This window comes from Camponotus floridanus, unplaced genomic scaffold, assembly GCF_003227725.1.
Source record: "Camponotus floridanus strain SB8 unplaced genomic scaffold, Cflo_v7.5 scaffold24, whole genome shotgun sequence".
In the NCBI taxonomy this organism is placed as follows: domain Eukaryota; kingdom Metazoa; phylum Arthropoda; class Insecta; order Hymenoptera; family Formicidae; genus Camponotus; species Camponotus floridanus.
In genome coordinates this window covers 1,013,045-1,039,201 of record NW_020229370.1, presented here as the reverse complement: position 1 = coordinate 1,039,201, position 26,157 = coordinate 1,013,045, and the positions used below count along the sequence as shown (strand labels likewise).

Sequence of the window (26,157 nt, the reverse complement as noted above, 5' to 3'; positions counted from 1 at the left end):
GCGTATATTATTATACTTTCGTGCATATGTGTTTAATTATCCTGTGTGTATGTTTAATTATTTATAAATTTATTTCACATAATTCAATATAATTATAGCAGTGAACTAAATGAGCTAAGTAGTGTTCAATTTAATTATAGCAGTGAATTAAATATATCACTATTACACTTTCTATTTATACAAATAATATAAATATTTTTCAAGATATATATATATAAAATAAACAATTATTGTTTTAAATATTTTGACAATTATTTTTATCATTAAAACAAATATTCTCTTATCATGCTGATTGTGAGTCTATTACTGAAATATAAAATTAATTTAAACATATATAAGTCTATAAATAAATCGAATATGTCAAATTCTTCTATTGCTAATTGTTAGTTCTTTTTATTTCTGTGATATTCTGCGTCTGTAAGTACACATTTTTTAAAAACCTAAAAATATGTATTTGTATTAATATAAAATTTTTTTATTTAATAAATTATATCATATTTTGCAAATTAATATTAAAATATGAAAAATATTTATGTATATAATATTATATGAGTATTATAGAAATATTCAAATTTTAAAAATTTATAAAATTAATTTAGATTAATGTTAATTAACATTACATAATATAAAATAAATTATAATCACATAAAAAATTATAATTATATAAACATAATATAAAATGCTAATATGCATTTTTAATTAATTATTATTGATAATTAATTATTACCGAGAGACCATATATTAATTTGTACATATCAAAGCAGGAATATATAGATATGCAATTTAAGTTTATCTTAAGATTTCGATTGATTTCTTGTTGTAACCAAAACAGACATATATCCAGCTGATGTTTTTAATAGCTAAAAGATATATATATATATATATATATATATATATATACATATATTGGTAACAATGTGAAATAAGATATGTGCAAGTATATAAAAATAATAATTATATATAAAAAAGTTAAGAAGTAAAGCAATTTTTTCTTAATTGTTAAGGAAATATTTGAGCTTTATAAGGAATACCATTTATGTACTGAAATTATAATTGAGATTTAAGATAACTTACATTGCAAAATGTAGCCATTGTCAAGGGAAATATTTTACCAATATTAAGATAAAAAGATTTATTGGACTTTGCCATTAAAAGAATTACACTTCGCGCATCTTTTGAATCCAAAGTATACCATTTATTGCAATATACAGCGTAATGAATTCGATCGCACTCAAAATCGTAAAAGATATGTACAAGTCAATAAGTTTTTAAATTGTATCTGATACAACTTGTAAAATTTAATTAAATTATAAACATGTATATAATCAATTGAATTATAAATGTGCATTTAAATTTTAAATAAATAGATTAATTTTTCTAGATAATTTACATAAAAATTACACCCAAATTTGTTTATAAAAACATAAATTTAATCTAAAATAAAAACTAAATTTAATTATTTTAAAAAGATATTGGGATCATAGAGAAATTGTATTATAATTTATAATTGCATAAAAAAATATAATATCTGGGTAATTATTTAAGTTAACGGACACCTCGCTGATGATGACCTTTATATATGTTGTAGAGATGAGAATGCTGATTAATTTTTCTCTTTATTTTATTTGAGATATCTTATAGTTTTTGAGATATTTAATAAAAAAGATTTAGTGATTGAAACGTATTTTTTTGACACGAAGTATATATATATTTAATATATTTGATATTTATAGAATCAGATATAATTCGACTGTGACGCTTTATCTTGTTCTATTTTTCAATTATTTAAATATAATTTGGATTCAAAACATACAGCAAAACAATCGAATCATAAATCGAAGTAATTAACATAATGAGAAGCTTCGTGATTATCAATCCTTTCTAACAAATATTATTTAATTAATCTATATAATCTAAAACATCCCTATATACTTTCATATTGTGTATATGTTAAAGTACGTAAAATATATCGACAATGAATGGATAATAACACGTTCGGCCGTGGCGGCGTATGACGCGCTGTGTTTACATGTACAGGCCGTATACATGCCTTGATATCATTCGCACGGCAACATTCGAGGAGTAAGGTTCGAAATACTTCATATATTGTCAAATTTTCTCTCTAACGATAAAACGCAATCGCGACTAGTTTTGAAATATAATTCGCTACAATAATTATAATTAATCTTTACTTAACTCCCTACTTTACTACATCCCTACTTTACTTCCTTAACTTTTAATTGTAATTATTCCGCGATCGGGAGTGCCGTGCAAAGTGTCTCGCGATTGTTGCGTATAAAAATTAATTTTAATTAATCTTATTTTCGAGAGTGAATGTGAGTGCAACGAAGAAAAAGAGCAAAGGAGAGGAAAGCAAGTCTGAAAAAGCACTGGACAACATACGGAGCAACAATATGCGGTAAATAATTTACAAATTATTTATCATTTATATTCAGACTGTATTATATATATGTATACCTCATTTATATTAGACTTATATATATCATTTATATCCAGATATTATATATTGGTTGTTCTTTTTTCATTTTCGCGATAACAATTCTCTCCCTCCCTCCCTCTCTCTCTCTCTCTCTCTCTCTCCCCCTCCCCTTTTCTCTCTTATTCTAAATTATCTAAATTATTAAAATTTTTAATTTTATTTATATTTTTAAATTATATTAGTATAACATAAATTACATTGGTATAACATATATATAAAATATTCTGGATTTTATTTTAATATATTTTTAAAATATCAATAAAAAAATGTTCTCGTATTAATTAATATTTTAATATAGATAGTAATATTTTATAAATTGAGTCACAATGATATATTATTTAGATATTTTATGCATAAAAAATTAGAATTTTTTTTATAAGTTTATATTCAAAAAAGAATTTAATAATTATTTACATTAACGGAAAACAAAGAGAAAAATTAATCAGTATTCTCACCCCTACAACATATGTAAAGGTCAAGATCATCGGCGAGATTAATGTAAATAATTATCAATAATTGTATACATATAATATATGTGTGTGTGAGGTAGAAATTAAAGAATGTTAAATTATGATCAGAATGGTAAATTACCTGTGCTGCTAAAATTTCACCAACAGCGCAATACAAGCACATATGACCGAACGTATTGGTAATGACAGATAAAAAATATGCCAAGTAAGAGATTGATAAATGATGTCCATCTGCAAGCATCTAGTCATTCCATGATATAATATATGTATATATATGTAATTCAATAATCATATGAGATGATCAGTGCAATTCTTGTAAAAATAAATTTTTTACGTATATTAAAATTGCATAATGCAAGTAAATTATATAACAAAATTTAAAAAAATTTTTTTGCTTACACTCATTAATACAAATCCATAGCAACCAAAGAGAGTACCAAAGTACAGAAATAATATGAGCAATATTATATTAAATGTATCTTCTACAACGGCGATGGTTCTATAAAGTAATAAATGCGTATATCCTATATATATATATATATATATATATATATATATATATATATATATGTATATATATATATATATTATATTATATAATTAATATATATATATATATATATATATATATATATTAATTTATATTAGAGAGTAAACATACTAAAATTATATATAAATGTTAATATTATGCAATTATATTTTCATAGCAGACACACCGACTTTTCTTTTATTACGATATTTTTGTTTTTAAAAGAGGAAGAGATATTTTGTAATTACATTTGTGTATCAAGCAAAAGGTTTCTACTATTAAATTTTATTAAAGTAAAAACAAATATATAATTATGTGTGTCACTCGATTAAATATTAATTATGTATGGCTCGTTTTATGATTTATTTATATTAATTTGTATTGTGCTAATTATAATTATTTTTCTAAACAAGATTTGTTTTTATGTTATATATATATTATATTTGAACGTCTACATATCTTTCTCCATAAGAGGATGTAATATGTGAAGAAAATATACCTAAGTAGCCGCGTATGATCCATCACGCAACTTTTTAAAATGTCATTATAATTCGCGATATCATTCAGACGCATAAGACGATTGCTCAGAATATCCAATTGACCAGAAATATGGAATATTAGGAGGCTGAGGAAATTATCTATGCCTGTGTAAGGCATGATGCATAGAAACATGGCGATGGCTTGAAAAATGAATGTTATCTCGTATTGCGGGCTTTTGGTTACGTCGTAAATATAATATGTCTGTACTGGTAACGGTCTTCCTGGATCGGTAATATTCGTCAAATACCTCACCGAATAGCCAAGCATTGGTAAAATAACCGTAACGATCCAACCTGATATCATAAAGGTGTATCCGAATGTGATAATCATGCGCGCGGTTTGCGCTTTTGCGATCATCGTCATCTTCTCTTGCGGTTTTCTTGCTTTCATCCAGTCGTTCGCGATCATATCTATTACCGGTGCGACAGCTTTAAAAACATCAAAACGAAAAAACTAATAAAAATAAGAAAAATATAAATTTTTTTTTATCTAACAAAATAAATTGTATTAGATTTCAAAACGATTCATATAAATTAAATTTCTCAGAGTTGAAAAAAATTAGATATCAAGGAAACATGGCTTACAAAATGTTCCATAATATTGTTATGTAAAATAGAAGTCATTCTAAGAATGGTTTTAGCACTTAATTTTTAAGAATATAAAAAAAGATTTGCACATGCATACACACACACATACATTGTATAGATACATTACATAAAATATTTTATGTTATTAAATGAACAAACTTGTTGTTGCATCTACCCTCTTTCTTCCACCAAAAAATCCCGATTCTTAGCAAGCAGGTAGTCATCGGTAGAGAGAATTGCAGATTATCTATCACCAGCATGATGTCGGAATGATTCCTTATCAGAGAATGTAGAGCAGGAATCACAATAACCGATAATACCACCAAGAAAACGAGAAGCGTGCGTAAATTGCACATGTATCTCTTCCATGTAGTTTGTATACAGTCAGGCCAAAGCCCGATTAATTCTAGACTAAATCGATTCAGTCTCACTGCCCATTCGAAATCTATCTGTTATAAAAGTTTCAAAAAATTAAAAATAAAAACAGATAATCGTATTAATTAATTTATTGATTGAAGTGTATTATACATAATGCATATTAAATATAATAAAAATTAAATAAAAATAAGTTATTTATTCATGTAAACTTTTTTTTAAACTTCTTTTAAACTTCTTCCTCAAAAATAGAATATCTCATTTTATTTTATTATGATTCTAAATTATTTGTAATTACTTGTAAATAAAATCATATATTATAAATAAAAATCCATTTTGACAAAAAAATTGATTGACACACAAAAAATTGATATACAATCACTCATTTGAGAAAGGTGATGATAAAAAAATTGAAGTATTTTATGCTACATATATGTGATTAAAATATCTTATTTTTTATTCGATAAAGTGTAACTCTTTTCTAATCTTAATTTGATAATCAATTATAAGAAAATCAATTATAATAAAATCAATTATGATAATAAAATCAATTATGATATTTTCAATGAGAAGCACCTTATCTTGATGTGCAGAATAGCTCGAAGCTTGCATATCGAATGCAATCCACAGACTGACGTTTATCTCCCTATTATAAAACGACGTTGACGTCTATCCAACAAAAAACTGTGTATATGTGTATATGTGTATAAAAAAAAACCTTTGAAAGTGTGAGAGGATCAATGTGCATAAAGGTGGATTTTAGAAGTACTAAGCACCCTTTGTTGGACCAAGTTTCTCCCAGGTAACAATGTTGGAAGTATTCATGAATAAAAAATAATGTAATAACTGGTTTTAAGTACTTTATTCGTGTAGATGCACATTTATGATTTCACGCATTCGTAATCGATGAGTATTGCGTGTAAAAGCCTAGGTATAGATAAAAATTCTTGAGAGCATGGAATGAGTTGACGCGCACAATAAAGGGTTTTAAAAATTCTAAAATGTCTCCCTCATGCGATAATATTCAAGAATAAAGTCTCTCAAAGGGAATAAATAAAAAATACGTGTCTGCTCACGCGACACGTAGAACACTTGTTGCATTCTCACACATTTGATAATCGATTTTCAGTGATGTGTCTCAACTATAGACTCTAACTTATAGTAGAATTGTGTGTGAAATTGCTTTCAGCGCGATAAGTAGAACAAATCGGTATAATTGCGACGAGAATAAATACCTTCCTACTACGCCTTACCACATATAGTACAATTGATACAGTTTATCATTTTTTATATAATCAATTCATAGTAAATATTGCATAATTTTTGTTTATGTAAGCATTAAAATTATTATTTAAATTATAAAAAGAACATGAATTTTTCGAGAAAAAGAAGTTTCATCAAATAATTACAACTTGATGCACAAAATAATTTGAAGCCTTATTATTCTAATGACTTTATTTTATACTTCACGTGAATTTATTTTGCTATTCTTCATATTAACAGTTTATATTAATTTATATTAATTTACAGTTGTTTTCGCGATGTCAATGTAACAAAATAAATAATACTTCCCGATTAGAATATCTTAATATGGATTGAAAATAGCTGTGTAGATATTACTACAAATACTACAATTCTTCTTAATCCTGTAAAGATTTTTTTGTATATAATTTATTTTATTTGAACATAAATAAATTAATCAAGTGTCAATCAATATAGTTATTCTGTAAAAATTAATATTCACCTGTTTATTACTAGTTGTATAATCCATCTACTAATAATCATATAACACCTCAGAAGTGATTTGAATCTATCCTAAATTTTCGATTAAGTTTTCGTTGTAAGGAGGACAGATATGTAACTGGCTGATGTTTTTATCAGCTAAAAATTATGTATTGACAATAAACATATAAATAAATATACAAAAAGATTATAAAATATATGATTATAAAATATATGGTTATAAAATAATTATTTTTTAAAATTTAAATAAATTAAAAGTATTAAAAAATTAAAATAAATAAAATACAAGTGCAATTATTATTAAAATATTATTAATAATTCAATTGATAAAGAGAAAGTAACGACACAAGACGCGAGTAAAAACAACAATTTTTCACAATCTTTAAGTTTTTGTACATCAAGAATATTTTATATGAACAAGATTATATATATACGACATATCATCATTATATCTAATTACAATAAAGTGTAAGATTTATATATATTTTTAATGAAACTTACGTTACAAAATGTAGCCATTGTCATAGGAAACACTTTACCGGCGGTGAGATAGATTGGTTTACTGCTTCTAATCATCAAAAAGATTAAGTTTCTTGCATTCCTTGGATCTAAAGTGTACCAGTTGTAATTGTACACAGCGTAATGGAGTTGATCATACTGAGAATTATCGGAAATTCGTTTATTATTACACAAAATATTAATTTATTAGATTTATTAGATTATAAAATTTCTATGCAATTCTATGTTCACTTCACAATTAACAGACGTTTGACAATTAACATATTGGCAACATGTAGTTTGTGCAAGAAAGATATCTGAGACATAAACATTTTTTTTAACTTTTGAACTTCGTAAATATCATTGAAACAAAAATCAATTTAATATTATAATTTTTACCTGAATTACTAGAACCTCTCCTGCAGCGCAATAAAGGCACATGTGACTGAATGTGTTGATAACAATGCATACTTCGTACATCAAATGGCTGATTGATATGTTGTTACCTTTCTCTATTAACTAACATAACATATATAGATAAAACAATTTTTGTATTAATCAAGACAACACATGTTCAAAAAACATCTCAATGATGTCTTTATAAACATCTTTAAAACGTCTTAATGAGCGCCATAAATATAATAAAGTACATTACAAATACATTCGATGATTAGAGAAATATAAAAAAAATATCACTTACGTTTATAACCAAAAATCCGTAACAAGCAAAAAGTATACCAAAATATAAAAATAGTACAAGAAGCATTATATTAAATATATTTTCTATAACAGCGATGGCTCTGAAAAAAAGGATATCTTTGACTGAAGTGCTAATGGAGAGATATAATTTTAATAATATTATATGTGATGTACTGTGTGTATAGCGATTTTTTTTACGATTTGATTAATAAGAATATAAAAAGAAGAGAATGACATATATAGAAATCTATCACAAAATATCAAGTACTTAAGTAATCGTGTATGGTCTTCCACGTTGTTCTTTAGCGTGTAATGAATATCGGCGAATTTGTTTAAATGCTCGATACGATTTCTTAGAATCTCCAATTGACCACAGATATGGAACACCAGTAATCCGAGAAAATTATCGATACCAGTATAGGCCATGGTAGCAAAAACCATGGAAACGGTCTGAAGGACGAACGTCAATTCGTATTGGGGGCTTCTCGTCACGTCGTAAGCGTGATATGTCGGCAACGGCAGCAACGTGCTTGGAGCAGTAATATTCGACAAATACGAGTATCTCATCGAGATTCCAGAAATGGGCAAAACAGTTATTAAAATGAAGACAGTCATCATCATGCAGTATCCACACGTGATAATTATACGCGCAGTCTGTGCTTTCTTGATCATTACTTTTCGCTCCTGTGCGCTTTTCATCTTTAGCCAATCCTCCGCAACCATGTTTAATATCCATATAACAGCTTTGAAAGGAACGAAATGTTAAAGAAGAGCAATTTCTTGTTTTCGAGAGTAATAAAAAAATTGAACTTAAAGAAAATATATTAAAATAATGAGATAGACAAAATAATTAAAGATTTACAAAAGCTGAAAAAAATTGCTGAAAGACTTGAAACGAAAATATTTATATCAAATTACGATTATTAATTAGAAAGATAATGCTATGCAATATATTAAAAAATATGTATATACATAAATTCTTTTAGAAAAAAAATAATAGATAAAGCTTTTAAGAAAGTATATAGAAAATTACCTTAATAATTAATTATTATGTAAAATTTTGAGAAAATAATTTAGAGTTTTTTAAATGATTTTTCAATAAAAATAACATATATAATTTTTTTTAATATTAAAAAATATTTAAAAAAGATATCTTGTTTCTAATTGAATTTAAATTATATTATTTAAATTACATTTTTATAGATTAAAAATATTTTTCTAAATTTCTGTATGATCTTATTTGAAATGCTATTCTTAAAAAATTATTGTATATTACATTATATTTTTATATCTTGTTTTTTTGAAAAATTATAAATAAAATTCATATACAATTTGTAAGATTCGCTATCTCTTTTGTATCGATTAATATAAATTTTATTTTTACCTTCCTTCTTCCACCAAAAAATTATGAGCCTAATGATGCAGGTGAGAGTCGGCAGAGTAAATTGCAAATTTTCAATTAGTAACATGATATTCGTACGAATTTTTATCAGCGAATGTATGCAGGGAATCAGAGCATTAATTGTTAGCATTAAAATAATGATTAGAGGACGAAAATTATACACTGACATTTTTCGAACGTTGTTATCCGTCTTAGGCCAGAGCCCAATCATTCTTAAACTGAAACGATTTAATTTCACTGCCCATTCGAAATCTACCTGTTTGAAAAGACATTGATAAAGAGGAAAAAACCGTCAATGAATGATTAACATATTGCTTTAAAAGAAGAAATTTTAGCAAGGAGATCATATATGAAATCTCGTAGAACGATATAAAACACACATCTAACGTGAATTACAATTATGATTGCACGCACAATCATAATCACGAAAAAAAAGTTATGCTGATTGTAATCGCGATAAGATAATAAGCACCTCGATGTCCTGAACTGTTTGAAGTATCCATGTCGAGTGTTATCTAAAGACTGGCGGCTGCTCTACCTTTACGAAACGAAGTCACCTATTCTAGTCAGCAAATTGTACTTAACACGCAGGCAAAAAAAAATTGTCTCATAATTTTGCGCAAGACGATCTCGAGAAGCTAAATTAAATATGCGAAACATTCTCCGTTTTTCCATTCGCTTAACGAACTATCCTTCTTTCCTCTAAAAAAAACTCATGTAACGGTATATAAACTCTCTTCATTTTTTTGTAATCGATTGACGCTACTTATAGTGCATGCTTGAATGCTACGAAAGAAAAAAAAAAGAAAAAGGGAAAGAAATATCAGATATACATCGTACACCATCATAATAACTTGTGTCATACATCGTACGTATAATAATATTCCGTATATTACTTTCAATTGCATAAATTAAATAAAAAAGGAAATAATTTTAATATTTTGGAAATTATATTGACATATGTACGAAATGCTCTTTTTGTCACTTATGACAGTTTATGTTCTACATTTGTTAATACGTAATATACATTTATATAGCGTATTTATATATACGTATAAAATACGTATAAAATAACGTAATATATAACGTATAAAAATATTCTGATAATATATTATATATATATATATATATATATATATATATAAGAAGAATTATATAAAATAATCTATTATAGTCTTTTAATTAATTTCTAAAATAATTTTTTATTAATTAAATTGTATTATGACAGGATGTTTATAAGAACTTTAAATTTGACGCTTACGATACATTAAATTTCAATTATTTAATAATTAAATAAAATAACAAATTGTCAAAATTATTAAACAATGGATCTTTAGATAATTAATAATTTCTTTCACACAATACAAAGAAATTCCATGTGTGTATATCAGCAAAATAGTTTTATTATATTTCATTACCTAAATATTTTATTATATTTTATTTACCTTTTATATCAGCAAAAATATTTAAACTAGTACTATTCGTAGATTATTTCTTTTGTCCTGAGATTTCGCACTTTTATTTTTTTTGTGAAATATTTTTGTGGACGATGTTTCTAAATATATAATTGATGCGTCCAGTCTCATCTATTACAAAATACTAACAAAATATTTACTGTACTTTTTATGAAAATAAACAATATTAGGGAATTATATTTATAAAGAATAAATTTAATACACGTACATTTTTAAAATTATTGCATTTTAACAATTCTATTAAATAAAACTAACTTCTCTTTTCCATTTTTGGTTAACTTCTTGTCGTAAGCAGAAAGGATATGTAACCGGCTGACGTTTTCAATAACTAAAAAGTATGTAAGTATATAATATTTACATTTGAGATAAAGCGTAAAATTAAAAATGTAAATAAGAAGTTAAAAATATTATGAAATAACATTGAATATGTTAATTTTTTAACAAATATCTTTATAAATAAAATTCAATTTATATACTTATAAGTAAGAGATTTAGTTTTACTATATTCAGTGATTATAATTGAAACATATTTATATGAGTAATAAAATAAAATCAATTATTAATATAAATTGTCAATGAATTGACAAAATCTTAAAACATCATATATATAAATTAACATCATATATAAAAATTAACAATTAAATATAATAAAATTACATGATATAATACTAGTGCCAAAATAACAGTATAGAATATTAATATCTTACACTACAAAACATGGCAATTGTCATAGGAAATATTTTCCCAGCAGTGAAATATACTGGTACACCGGTTTTAATCATAAAAAGGATTAAGTCTTTCGCTTCCCTCGGATCCAGAAAATACCATTCATTATTGTATAGCGCATAATGAATTGCATCGTACTTTAAAATATTAACATTCATATATGCAAACATTCTCTTTATATAAATTATATAAATTATTATATATATTTAATAACCTTACTCGAGTCATTAATATTTCGCCAATGGCGCAATAAAGACACATATGAATAAATATATTTGTAATGCCGACGAGAAGAATTGACAGACGGATGGTCGGTATATCTTCCTCGTCAAATAGCTAATGAAATTATAATTAATCTATGTTATGCATGAAAAGATATGATTTTTTTCTGATTAAAAAATTCTTATTAAAATTAAATTGTGTATAGAATATTCTTACATAGACATGTAACAACATGACACTAATTTTTATATACATGATATTATCAAAAATTATTAAAGATTAAGTTGAAATACAAAAATCGAATACTCACAAATTTCTTGTACCACTTACACTAACTAGTAGAAATCCTTGAAATGCAAATAATATAGCAAAATATAATAAGAGTACCAAAAGAATAATATTATACGCATCTTCTACTATACCAACGGCTCTATAATGTAATTTTATATTATTATAGACACATTTTTGATAGTTTGATTAATTCAAATTATATTGTAAATGTATTGTAAATATAGTAAGATTTAATATACTATCTTTATTTATATATTTATTTTTAAATAAAATATCTGTATTTAAAAATATAATATAAATGCTAAAAATGATAAAATTAATTTATTTTTAAGTGATTTTTAAGATGCTTATATAACTACGCACACATACACACAATTTTTGATAATTTTCTTCTAAATTGTGTAATAAATATATAAAACAGATAAAAGATACGATACCTGAGCAATCGAATGTGACACATCACGCTGTCTTTCAATATATCAGAAAAGTTTTTTTGTTCATGTAAATGTACGAGACGATTTTTCAAAATATCTAATTGACCACAAATATGAAACACCAGCAATCCAAGGAAAGTGTCTATTCCTGTATAAGGTATAATAACGATGAAGAGAGATATTATTTGGAACATTAATGTAATTTCATACTGCGGTCTCTTCGTTATATCATAAAGATAATAGCTTTGTAAAAGCAATGGTCTGCCTGGATCGGTAATATTCGGCGTCAATCTCATCGATTTTCCAAAAATAGTCGTACCGACAAGACTTACACATGCTATCCCCATCACAAAAAATGCGCATATAACAATTATGCGTGCGCGTTGCGCCCATTTAATCATCACATTCCTTTCGTATAGGCTTTTCGATTTTAACCAATCTTCCGCAATCATATTTACAATTATTACAAGAGCTTAAAAAATATTAGATTTTAATAGAAACAATAAATTTATGAATATTTCTGTCAATACTTTTGTACATAAAATAATGAGATGAATTAGTATAAATAAAATACATAATTGTTTTTAAAAAAAGATATGAATTTGTAACGAAATTATATATATTTTTTTAAAAAAAACAACTATGTTTTCTTTACAATTGATTCTTCTCATTATTTTGTATGCCGAATATTGCGAAGAATCGATTTATATAAAATAATTAAGATGGTTCATTAAAGAAAATTAGGTTGGACCTTTACATAGTTTGACCCATATGCAAGATCAAATTAATATCCCTATCTTTTGCTTCCCTTGGAATCAAGTAACATTTTATTTAAAACATTTTTTAATATGAGTCTAAAAACAAGAATCATTTGCGATGCAAAAAATAAATGAGATATCTTGTATATATACATATATAAGTATTATAACATTCACATTATATTATACACATATTTACCTCTTTTCTTCCACCAGAATATTATAAGTCTAACAATGCTGCTGATCAGCGGTAAAGTATATTGTAAATTATCTATTGTTAGCATGATATTCGAGTGAATTCTGATTAACGAATGTATAGCAGGAATTAATAACCAAAATGCCAGAAAAGCAACAAATATGCGTAAATTACACAATAATTTTTCTCGAAAGTTTTGTTCTAATTGAGGCCAGAGACCAATCAGTTCCAAACTGATACGATTTAATTTCACTGCCCATTCGAAATCTTCCTACAATGATTTTGATAAGCCAAATTCTTTTGTAAAAATATAATTTAAGTATAAACTTCAATCTTTTATTCGACTTTGGATATTAATATTTAAGTAGAGAAAAATTGTTAAATAAAGAACAAATAAATAATCTAGAATTAATTAATTAAAATATATAAAAATTTGAAAATTGTTCAAATAATAACAGATAATAATTAAAATCACGTAATAGATTTCTTAATCATTTAAAATATGAATAATGATTGTATATAATAAAAATATTTTTGCAAAAAATAAAGCACAACAGAAAATTTCGAACATCTCTTTTTCTACAGCATAACACATATAACTTAGTAACTTTAATAAAAACACATTGCTTCGAAAACACAAGTGTTTCTCATTGTAACGTTAAACACCTTTATATCTCGAGTAATTTGAATCATCCATATCGAAAGCTAGATAAAGACTGACGGCTGTGCCTTTTGCACGCACCGACGTTACCTTGCATTCAACAAAAACATTCATCGCACATACGGGATAAGGTTTTTAAGAGCTTGAGAGGAACGATATGACTTATTAAATATTCAAGAGTTTCTTGTTTCATGTTTCTCTCTTTTTTTACGCGATCGACTAAAAAGTAGTCGACGATTAAAAGACAAAAAATTACGTACTTATGGACGAATATTTCATGGGAATATCTCGTAAATATACATCTGCTATATTCTCACGCATTAGCAGTTCAGAGACTATATACATAGTATCGATTTTATTATGTTCGATCGACAGTCTGTAAAAATGTGTGTCGAAAATTATCTGTAAGTAATCCTTAAATTGACAGAAAATTATATTTGAACAAAATATCATTTTATTTTTTTATTAGCAATTTATATCATTATATCTTTTTATTAGCAATTTATTTATTATAAACTTTAATATATTTAATAACTAATTATTCTTATATCTGATATTAGAAATGAAGAATCGGATATATACATATGTATGTATGTAACACTTTCAATGAATATAAGAAACAATATTCAACAATAAGATATTATCACATCTTTTAATTCAATTTGATTATATAAATGATTCTCTAATATTTGTTTCTTTTATGTTATTTAAATATTTTGTATTTCTCACATACTGTATATATATCTTGTGTATTTATTTTATTATATTTTTTTCGAAGTTTTTGAAATTATGATTATATTTTATAATAATTAAATGATTATGTTAAATTTGTTTCTCTATTCTACTTTGTAAAAATTGTTACATAAACATACGTATTAATACACATATATTCTTCAATTATACTCATAATTTGCACTTTATTTCATAATATTAGAATTACTTTGTACATATTTAAATCTTTAAACTGACATTCTAAGTAGAACAGATATATAGCCAGCCGATGTCTTTATTAACTGAAAGGCAAAATATCTTTATAATAATATGAATATATATGTCTCGCCAGAATATTTTGATATAAAATAGAGATGTGTGTGAGAGAGATTAGTTCAAACAATATTCTTATTATAATATAAAAATATAATATAAAAATAATTTTGTTATATATTTCTGTGTATTTTTTTATCAATAATTAATAAAAATTCTAAATTTGCCATCTAATATATTTATAACAAAAATTGACGAATCCAAAACTGCGCAAAATTGCATGTAAGATATTAAGCTAATATATTATAACTTAATTTATATTGCACAGTGATACATAATTCAGCGTATTGAAGTCCTTTAATCGAAATTTAATGTATCTTACACTGCAAAATGTAGCCATTGTTATGGGAAATACTTTTCCCGCGGTGAGATAAACCGGTTTCCTGCTTTTAATTATTACAGGGATCAAATCTCGCGCTTCGCTTGATTCCAAAATATACCACTCTTGACTGTACACAGCGTAATAAATTTTATCACACTTAAAAATATTAAAAAATCTTTTTTGAATATTATAATTGTTATATATATTTTATAACTGGGAAAGCTAAACTTACTTGGGCCATTAGAATCTCGCCGATAGCACAATGAAGGCACATATGACCGAATATATTAATTACATTGCTTATGAGATATACCAAGCGGGTGATTGATACATCATTCTCTTTTGCAAGCAACTGATTAAACCGCGACATGTATAAAAAAACATAACTTTGATATATTGATGATTTTTGACAAGTTTAAATTGCATTATTATATAAATATCGTTATTAGATCATATTTATATATGTGTAATATATTCTTTATTTTAATTCTTATAATATATTCTTTATTTCGTCATTAAAAATATATGTATATCACAATATAAATATGTGAGTTACATAGAAAAATCTTATAATTATTTTTAGACACTCACGTTAATTATAAGAAATCCATAGAACGAGAATAAAAGACCAAAACATAAGAATAATGCGAGAAATATTATATTATATATATCTTCTACAACTGCAATGGCTCTATAAAGTAATATATTAATAATATATTAGTAATATATTTACTATAAACACACTGAAATGATTGAAAGCTAGCTGAGAAAACTACGGTTTTACTTTAAATAAAAACAAAAATTTTTAAATACAAAATTACATAGAGGAAGATTACATAGAGTTTTATGCAAAAGCATTCTTTGAAATAGAAAAAAAAATCTTTTCTGTCAAGCAATTATTATATCAATATTATATGACAAAATTACTTTCAAAGGAGAAGATGCAAAAATAACACAAGCAAAAAAAATACCTCAACAATCGCATGTGATCCCTCACGCAGCTTTTTAAAATTGTATGAAAGTTCATAAACTTGTTCATACGAAGGAAACGATGCCTGAGGAAGTCCAATTGGCCGCAGATGTGAAACACAACCAATCCAAGGAAATTATCGATTCCCGCATAACACGTCATAGCACAAAAGACAGAAATGGAAATCATGATATATGTCAACTCGTATTGCGGGGTTTTCGTTACGTCGTATATGTAATAAGTCTGTATCGGCATCGATCTGCCTGCATCGGTAATATTTGTCAGGCACCTTATGGAGATTCCGAAAATTGGCAGAACGATAATAAAGACGTATGCCAATCCCATAAGACAATACGCGAACGCGATGATTGCGCGCGCGATTACCGCATTTCTCACCATTGCGTTTCTCTCTTTCGTGCTCTTAGATCTTAGCCAATCCTCTATCATCATGTTTATTATCGTTGCAATAGCTTCGAAGATAAAATATTTAATAAGGATGACGTATCTTTATAAATAGCTTTATTAAATTAAATTCACAGAACGTGAGAAACGTTCATTTTCAAGTTAGAAGTCTACCTTTCTTCTTCCACCAAAAGATCATGATTTTTATCACGCTATTGACAGTCGGCACGATAAATTGTAAGTTATCAACCACTTGCATGAGATCCGAATGAGTTATTATCAATGAATATACAGAGGGAATGAGAAGGCTGGTTATTATTACAAGAAATATGACGAGCACGCGTAAGTTACACATTAACTTTTCTCGAGAATTTTGTCGAGTTGTAGGCCATAGCCCCATCAATCCTAAACTGATACGGTTTAATTTCACTGCCCGTTCGAAGTCTACCTGTAGAGATTTTATTAAGTTGGAGCTCTCTTCATGCTCATAACTAATTTTAAAACAGATATATAGGTGATCAAATAAATTTATAAAATGTATAGAAGTTAATTAAAAAGTGAAAATAAAATTAAAAAATATTTTGATATTATTTAATAATAATATATAATTTAATAATAATTTTGCAAAATCTTTTCACTCTTGCACCGTAATAATTGCGATGCGAAGCACCTTCGTATCCAGAATATTCTGAACCACCCATGTCAAATGTTATCTAAAGACTGGCGTCTGTCCTTGCTTCAGGCGACGAAGTCACCTCCTATTAAACTGAGAGCGTTCGTCACGCATGCTCATAAAATTTCTTAAAAGCGTGAAGATAGAATGCATTAAATATTCAGAAGACTCTTTTTCTCCTTCACTTGTTCGAAGTTTGTATGTAGTTACCCCAAAAAAATATGCAGTCTAAGAGGTGAATAACCACACACGACAGCAATACTATGCGTCGAAACATATGTTACGTTTCCACACGCTAATAATCGATTGATAATATCCGTATATAATGTCACATAGATTGATCATATCCGATTATAGATGATTTTAATGAAAGAACGCGTCATTTTTAATTTTGCTTGTAATTATACAGATTATCGATTGTTGATACATATAAAACTATTCATTGTTATATTATTTTATTGCTTTCTATAATAATATTATAGAGTTTTGACGAAATATTTACAGAATGTATATCTAGTAACTTAATATATTTCAGATTTGAAAATTTCAAGTATATAATATTTTTTTAAAATTGTATTTGATTTTATGATGATGATTTTATAAGGAATTTTGTCTCGATTTTAAACAGCTATAGTTATATTCATTGATAATATTCATTAATCATATTCTATATACAAAGTAACACTGTAAGCATGTTTAAGAAATATTAATAAATTTTACAAAATATATTATTAAAATGGGTAAAAAAAATTTTATGAATAAATTCATAGGCATAAGCTTGTAAAAAACTGGCAAAAACATATGACATATTATAGATATATTTTTGAATATCCTGCAATTATTAAAAGATTATTAAAATTATATATACATTTTATTTTATTACATTTATTTATAATGAAATAATTTGATTCGGCTTTAGGTTCGTAAAAAATATGAATATGTACATTGCGATTTAAGTTTGATTTCAATTTCAGATCTCTCTGCTTTATTTTTATACAAATTTTTAACAATTTTTGCAGCATATTTTAATCGAATTATGCAGTAAAATTTAATCACAAATAATTCAATTGATAATTAAACAGTTTTCTAAGCTATCGTATATCTACTCACAAACAATTTTAATTATTTCATATTTTCATTAACTTTTCGTTGTATGCAAAACAGATATATAACCAGCTGATGTTTTTAATAGCTAAAACATTTTTTAAATAGTAATACGATTAATAATATCATCCTATTGTGTTAATTAATCGCGAAGTTAAAGACTGTGCATAGAAAGGTATAAAAAAATAATAATAAATAATAACAAATAATAATAAATTTGTAAACATTTAAAATGAGGTATGGAGATTGTTCGATACATTTTATACAATGAAAGTTTAATGTCATTTAAATCCTTAATACAACAAATTACAATTGTAATCAAACATTAAAATCTTACCCCACAGAATGTAGCCATTGTCATGGGAAACACTTTTCCAGCAGTGAGATAGATCGGTTTAGCGCCTCTAATCAGTAATGGCAACAAATCCCTCGCATTTCTCGAATCCACTGAATACCATTTATTACTATACGCTGCATAATATATCTTATTACACTTGAAAAAGCATCAAAAATGTTTTTAGATACAAATTATTAAATACATATTATTTAATAACAAAATGAGAATCAGAATTAAATCAGTTTTCAAAATATTCATATAAATTACAAATTAACATATTTATATACAATTACGAACACAATTAACTGTTAAATAATATTTTTGTAAAAATATATATATATATATATATATATATATATATATATATATATATATAAGGTAAAAATTTACTATACAATATACATGCCATTTTACAATTCTGAGCATTCTGTCATAAAACAATCTGTTATTATTTTATATTCTTAAAAAAGTTTACATTAAATATATTTTTTATAATATTCAATTTAATAAAAATTAAATAAAATTGTCAAAAAATTTATTTTTATATTATATATAGAAATCAATATTTTTTTTTAAATTTTACTATATACATGTAAAAAATTTGATTTTAATAATATGTTAATCAAATTTTTCTTACATTAAATCGCATATAATGTAAGGTGATGCATATAATGTATTATGTATGTAACTTGTATAGTTTTATTATAAAAAAAAACGATATATAATCTACCTGGGCCACCAAAATTTCGCCAAGAGCACAATATAAACACATATGCGCAAATATATTGAAAACGTTAGATATGAGATACATCAAGTGAGTGAGCGATAGATCATTTCCTTCGTCAAATAGCTAATTAAATTTGTGATATTATATAAAAATAGCTTTTTCGCGTTTTTTTATCTAACATGCGTTATTGATCTCTTCTCTATCGTTAAAGATCAATTTAAATCAAGCTTTCCGATACTTACGCTAATTATCCGGAAACCGTAAAAAGCAAAGAGTATCGCAAAGTACACAAATAACGCGAGAAGCGTTATATTGTACGTATCTTCGATGACGGCGATGGCTCTGTAAAAAAACATACTATTGTATTTTTATGCGAATCTTTTGTTCGCATTCGCGTATAAAATAGCAAACCTGAGCAAACTGGTATGTTTCGCCACGCAGCTTCTCAGCATATCGCCTGAATTGATATATTTATCCAAATACGTCAAACGATCCTTGAGAATGTCCAATTGGCCGCATATGTGAAATATCAGCAGACCGAGAAAATTGTCGATGCCAGTGTAGGCTAACATGGCGAGAAGGATGTAGATTGCCTGACTAATAAATGTCAGCTCGTATTGAGGCCGCCGCGTTACATCGTAGACATAATGGGTTTGCAATGGCATAGGTCTACCCGGATCGGTAATGTTCGGCGTCAATCTCATCGACAGGCCGAATCCGGGTAGGATGATGATGAAAAAGCACGCTACTAGCATTATGCCATACGCGCACGTGATAATTATGCGCGCGCTTCGCGCCCTCCTGATCATTATTCTTCTTTCTCTCGCGGTCTTGGATCTTAACCAATCCTCCGCGATCATATCCATGATCGGCACGATAGCTTCAAAAGTGTCAATATATTGAACGATTCGAATGAGGGCTAAATTGACAGAGAGACTACGTCAAGATTAATCTTAAACAAAAATAAAAGAAGGGAAAAGAAGAAACTGTAAAAAATAATATTTTTTGTTTTACAAGTTTGATAAAAAGGAGAATAATATATAAAAATAATTTCCATAATTTTTCTTTAGGTTAGAGATTCTTGCTGCGCGATAAATTTGTAATTTTTTTTATAAAGACTTATATTAATTTTTTATAAAGACTCTTATATTATATTTAGATAAAATCCTTTACATTATTTCTATAAAAGGAACCGTCTTTTTAAATTCAATTTACGTGTATATCATTTATCGCATAGAATTGTATATCATTTATTTCATAGAGTTATAATACTGGATATATTTGCGTTTTTACCTTCTTTTTTCCACCAAAAGATCACGATTCTTATCGAGCAGCTCACGGCTGGCAAAGTGAATTGTAAATTATCCATCATCAGCATAATATCCCCTTGAATTCTTATCAGGGAATGTATAGCAGGAATTAGAACACCGAGAGTTATCCCCAAAAAGACAACGAGCACTCGAAAATCGCACAATAACTTCTGTCGCGGACTTTGCGGAGTTTTAGGCCAGAGTCCAATCAAGTCTAGAGCGATACGATTTAATTTTACCGCCCATTCGAAATCTACCTGTAGAAATCGCAATGAGTCCAAGTTCGCCGAAATCATCGCATAATGTGTTAAACATGTCATTAATAAAATTCAATTAAATACAAAATGTCGCAAAATATAAAGTATATTATCTGAAAACTATACTATATACTTTCTGTTAATTACAAATTTAGTGTAATCAGTTGAAAATAATAATAATATTTATAATAATAATAAGTAACAGATAATAATAATAAACATAGCAATAATAATAATCATAGCAATTTCAAATTGTCATAATCAGACATAGTCTTTTTATTTGGCATAATATATAAGAAATAATGAATGGAGGAATTTTGCTAAAATATGATATGAAAATAAAACAAGATGAATATTAAAGTATTGCATCATAAAAGATCACGAGTATAAAAATATTTTATACAAGACTGTCTCTTTTCTAATCGCAACCATTACCATAAGCATCTTGATATCCGGAATATTTAGAACCATCCATCTCAAATGTTGTCTAAAGACTGACGTCAGCTTGCTTTTTGCGAAACGACGTTACTTCCTAAACACATCTCTTGCGCATATTCCCAATAAAGAAAGCTTTTAAAAAGGTTAAGCAATAAAAAGTATATTAAATATTCCGTGATAATCGACCCTTGTTTCAAGTTTCAACACTGATCGTGTCGCGCGAAATAATCGTGTGAGCAAAAAATTTCGCAATAACAGACGGGAGAAGAAGAGCGTGCACATCTGTTATACTCTCACGCTTCTATAATCGGCTGTAGTAGTCTACAGTTTCGCTATAGTTAATAAACGATTATAGAGATTCTATCATATGTGTCATCTACGGTTGTTTTTTGAGAAGAAATAGATAAATTTAAAAAATATTATTTAAAATCTTAAAAAAATACTCTTATAGAACATATTAAACAAGTATTCCAATGAAAGATAAAAAATGATTAAAGAAATATTACATATTCTTAAATTTAAGTTTGATTTTTAAGTTAAATTCTTACATTTACGAGATTTCAAATTCTGTGTATACATATGTATATACAGTTCACTAGAAAATATATCGGTACGTATAAAATAATGTAAAACGCAAAAGAGTCTTTTACTCTATAAATATTGTATTAAATAATCTACAAATATTTTATTTCTATTTAAATTCATATATCTCTTTGTTGTTTTAATTTCCAAGCTATCGCATATCTATGCACAAAAAATTATATTTATCTCTATGAACTTTTCGTTGTATGCAAAACAGATATATAACCAGCTGATGTTTTTAATAGCTAAAAACATTTTTTAAATAGTAATACGATTAATATCATGTGTTAATTAATGGCGAAGTTGAAGATTGTACATAGAGAGGTATAAAAAAATAATAATAAATAATAACAAATAATAATAAATTTGTAAACATTTAAAATGAGGTATGGAGATTGTTCGATACATTTCATACAATGAAAGTTTAATGTCATTTAAATCCTTTTAATGCAACAAATTACAATTATAACCAAACATTAAAATATCTTACCCCACAGAATGTAGCCATTGTCATCGGAAACACTTTTCCAGCAGTGAGATAGATCGGTTTAGCGCCTCTGATCAGTAATGGCAACAAATCCCTCGCATTTCTCGAATCCATTGAATACCATTCGTTACTATATGCCGCATAATATATCTCATTACACTTGAAAGAGCATCAGAAATGTTTTTGGATACAAATTATTACATGCATATTATTTAGTAACAAAAAGGGAATCAGAATCAAATTCATTTACAAAATATTGTATAAATTACAAATTACATATTTATATACAAATTATGAACATAATTAACTATTAATTTATATTTTCTTAAAAATTTACTATACATAAGATACATGCCGGTACTTTACAATTCTGAGCATTCTGAAAACAATCTATATTATTTTATATCCTTAAAAAAGTTTACGTTAAATATATTTTCTACGATATTCAATTTAATAAAAATTAAATAAAAATTAAACAAAATGATCAAAAAATTGATTTTTATATTATATATAGAAATCAGTATTTTTTTAAATTTTACTATATATATATACATATATATGTAATAAATTTGATTTTAATAGGATGTTAATCAAATTTTTCTTACATTAAATCGCATAATCAATGTATTATGTATGTGTTTTGCATAATTTTAGTATAAAAGAAAACGATATGTAATTTACCTGGGCCACCAAAATTTCGCCAAGAGCACAATATAGGCACATATGCGCAAATAAGTTGAAAATGTTAGATATAAGATACATCAAGTGAGTGAGGGATAAATCATTTCCTTCATCAAACAGCTAATTAATTCATCTCAATTAAAATTTAGAATTTAAAAATTAAAATATAAGTCTAAATACAAATTTGTAAATTTATGTATTATTTGCATATTTATAAAACTAGCTTTTTTCGCAGTTTTTTTTGTAACATGCTTTATTAGTCTCTTTTATCGTAAAAGGTCAATTTAAGCTTTTCGATACTTACGCTAATTATCCGGAAACCGTAGAAAGCAAAGAGTATCGCAAAGTACACAAATAACGCGAGAAGTGTTATATTGTACGTATCTTCGATGACGGTGATGGCTCTGTAAAAATGCATACTTTTTTTTATGCGAATCTTTTGTTCGCATTCGCATATAAAATAGCAAACCTGAGCAAACTGGTATGTTTCGCCACGCAGCTTCTCAGCATATCGCCTGAATTGATATATTTATCCAAATACGTCAAACGATCCTTGAGAATGTCTAATTGGCCGCATATGTGAAATATTAGCAGACCGAGAAAATTGTCGATGCCAGTGTAGGACAAGATGGCGAGAAGGATATAGATGGCCTGACTGATAAATGTTAGCTCGTATTGCGGTCGTCTCGTTACGTCGTAGACGTAGTGGGTTTGCAATGGCATAGGTCTACCCGGATCGGTGATGTTCGGTGTCAATCTCATCGACAGGCCAACACCGGGTAGAATAATGATGAAACAGCACGCTACTATCATTATGCCATACGCGCACGTGATAATTATGCGCGCGCTTCGCGCCCTCCTAATCATTATTCTTCTCTCTCGTGCAGTCTTGAACTTTAACCAATCTTCCGCGATCATATCCATGATCGGCACGATAGCTTAAAAAATATCAATATATTGAATGCTTCGAATAAGCGCTAATTTGACAGAGACACTACATCAAGCTTAATCTTAAACAAAATAAAAGAAAGGAAAAGAAGAAACTGTGAAAATATATCTTGTTTTATAGGTTTGACAAAAAAGAGAATAATATAATTAAAAACAATTTCCTTAGATTTTCCTGAGATTATCGCTGCGCGATAAATTTGTAATTTTTTTATAAAAATTCTTTATATTATTTGTATAAAATGAATCGTCTTTTTTAATTCAATTTACATGTATTTCATTTATCGCAAAAAGTTATAATGTTGGGTATATTTGCATTTCTACCTTCTTTTTTCCACCAAAAGATCACGATTCTTATCGAGCAGCTCACGGCTGGCAAAGTGAATTGTAAATTATCCATCATCAGCATAATATCCCCTTGAATTCTTATCAGGGAATGTATAGCAGGAATTAGAACACCGAGAGTTATCCCCAAAAAGACGACGAGCACTCGAAAATCGCACAATAACTTCTGTCGCGGACTTCGCGGAGTTTTAGGCCAGAGTCCAATCAAGTCTAGAGCGATACGATTTAATTTTACCGCCCATTCGAAATCTACCTGTAGAAATCGCAATAAGTCCAAGTTCGCCGAAATCATTGCATAATGTGTTAAACATGTCATTAATAAAATTCAATTAAATACAAAATGTCGCAAAATATAAAGTATATTATCTGAAAACTATATACTTTCTGTTAATTATAAATTTAGTGTAATCAGTTGAAAATAATAATAACTTATAATAATAATAAGTAACAGATAATAATAATAAACATATCAATAATAATAATCATAGCAATTTCAAGTTGTCATAATCAGAGATAGTCTTTTTATTTGGCATAATATATAAGAGACAATGAATGGAGGAACTTTGCTAAAATATAATGTGAAAATAAAACAAGATAAATATTAAAGTATTGCATCAAAAAAGATCACGAGTATAAAAATATTTTATACAAGACTGTCTCTTTTCTAATCGCAACCATTACCATAAGCATCTTGATATCCGGAATACTTAGAACCATCCATGTCAAATGTTATCTAAAGACTGACGTCAGTTTGCTTTTTGCGAAATGACGTTACTTCCTAAACACGTTTCTTGCGCATATTCCCAATAAAGAAAGCTTTTAAAAAGGCTAAGCAATAAAAAGTATATTAAATATTCCGTGATAATCGACCCTTGTTTCAAGTTTCAACACTGATCGTGTCGCGCGAAATGATCGTGTGAGCAAAAAATTTCGCAATAACAGGCGGGAGAATAAGAGCGTGCACATCTGGTATACTCTCACGCTTCTATAATCGGCTGTAGTAGTCTACAGTTTCGCTATAGTTAATAAACGATTATATAGATTCTATCATACGTGTCATCTACGTCGTTTTTTGAGAAGAAATGGATAAATTAAAAAAATGTTATTTAAAATCTTAAAAAAAATACTCTTATATAACATATTAAACAAGGATTCCAATGAAAGAAAAAGTGATTAAAGAAATATTACATATTTTTAAATTTAAATTTTAATTTTTAAATTCTTACATTTATGAGAGGTTTTCAAATTCTATTTATATACAGTTCACTAGAAAATATATCGGTGCGTATAAAATTAGTTAAAACTCAAAAGAGTCTTTTACTCTATAAATATTGGATTAAATAATCTACAAATATTTTATTTCTATTTAAATTCATATATCTCTTTGTTATTATTTTGTTCATATAATTATTTAATTGGAGATATAT

General features: G+C 26.6%; 4 protein-coding genes across 8 annotated transcripts in view; all 4 read right to left on the bottom strand.

Annotated features, from left to right (window-relative positions):
- The window catches only part of LOC109610184, a 48,159-nt gene that overhangs the window by 13,875 nt on the left and 8,127 nt on the right, over nt 1-26,157 (bottom strand). The gene's annotated exons all lie outside the window — the stretch shown is intronic.
- On the bottom strand, nt 736-25,611 carry LOC105249265 (odorant receptor 43a). 5 transcript variants are annotated; one of them, XM_025409075.1, is made up of 7 exons: nt 25,412-25,611; nt 24,710-24,983; nt 23,910-24,378; nt 23,745-23,844; nt 23,441-23,560; nt 18,959-19,114; nt 736-860 (listed from the first exon to the last, which is right to left on the bottom strand). In XM_025409075.1, exons 1-7 carry the CDS (start codon nt 25,445-25,447, stop codon nt 795-797), a joined length of 1,221 nt encoding a protein of 406 aa, XP_025264860.1. In that variant the 5' UTR covers nt 25,448-25,611; the 3' UTR covers nt 736-794. The 5 variants fall into 5 exon arrangements, with proteins under 5 accessions (XP_025264860.1, XP_025264859.1, XP_025264861.1 ...); XM_025409074.1 differs by having other exon boundaries at nt 24,710-24,979; XM_025409076.1 differs by lacking the exon at nt 736-860 and adding an exon at nt 18,633-18,709 and having other exon boundaries at nt 24,710-24,979.
- Nucleotides 15,066-17,547, bottom strand: LOC109609858 (odorant receptor Or2-like). The gene is made up of 7 exons (XM_025409080.1): nt 17,515-17,547; nt 17,019-17,288; nt 16,444-16,912; nt 16,064-16,163; nt 15,705-15,824; nt 15,473-15,628; nt 15,066-15,119 (listed from the first exon to the last, which is right to left on the bottom strand). The coding sequence occupies exons 1-7, from the start codon at nt 17,543-17,545 to the stop codon at nt 15,066-15,068; spliced, it is 1,200 nt and encodes a 399-aa protein (XP_025264865.1). The 5' UTR covers nt 17,546-17,547.
- LOC105249237 lies at nt 20,564-22,015 on the bottom strand. The gene is made up of 3 exons (XM_025409088.1): nt 21,688-22,015; nt 20,979-21,248; nt 20,564-20,637 (listed from the first exon to the last, which is right to left on the bottom strand). Exons 1-3 carry the CDS (start codon nt 21,725-21,727, stop codon nt 20,633-20,635), a joined length of 315 nt encoding a protein of 104 aa, XP_025264873.1. The 5' UTR covers nt 21,728-22,015; the 3' UTR covers nt 20,564-20,632.

Excerpts from the sequence above, each read along its gene's own strand:
- LOC109609858 (XM_025409080.1), bottom strand. The coding sequence starts at position 17,545 with ATGGGTGGTTCAGAATATTCTGGATACGAAG. Across the intron at positions 17,289-17,514 it reads AGAATATTCTGGATACGAAG|ACTTCGAACGGGCAGTGAAA; the intron begins GTGCTTCGCATC and ends CTCTACAGGTAG. Across the intron at positions 15,825-16,063 it reads ATGGATTTCTTATAATTAAC|TTGCTTGCAAAAGAGAATGA; the intron begins GTGAGTGTCTAA and ends CGGTTTAATCAG.
- LOC105249237 (XM_025409088.1), bottom strand. The coding sequence starts at position 21,727 with ATGGATGGTTCTAAATATTCCGGATATCAAGATGCTTATG. Across the intron at positions 21,249-21,687 it reads CGGATATCAAGATGCTTATG|ATTTCGAATGGGCGGTAAAA; the intron begins GTAATGGTTGCG and ends TTCTACAGGTAG.
- LOC105249265 (XM_025409075.1), bottom strand. The coding sequence starts at position 25,447 with ATGGTTCTAAGTATTCCGGATATCAAGATGCTTATG. Across the intron at positions 24,379-24,709 it reads CTTTTGGTGGAAAAAAGAAG|CTATCGTGCCGATCATGGAT; the intron begins GTAGAAATGCAA and ends ATATTTTTTAAG. Across the intron at positions 23,845-23,909 it reads AAACATACCAGTTTGCTCAG|AGCCATCACCGTCATCGAAG; the intron begins GTTTGCTATTTT and ends GCATTTTTACAG.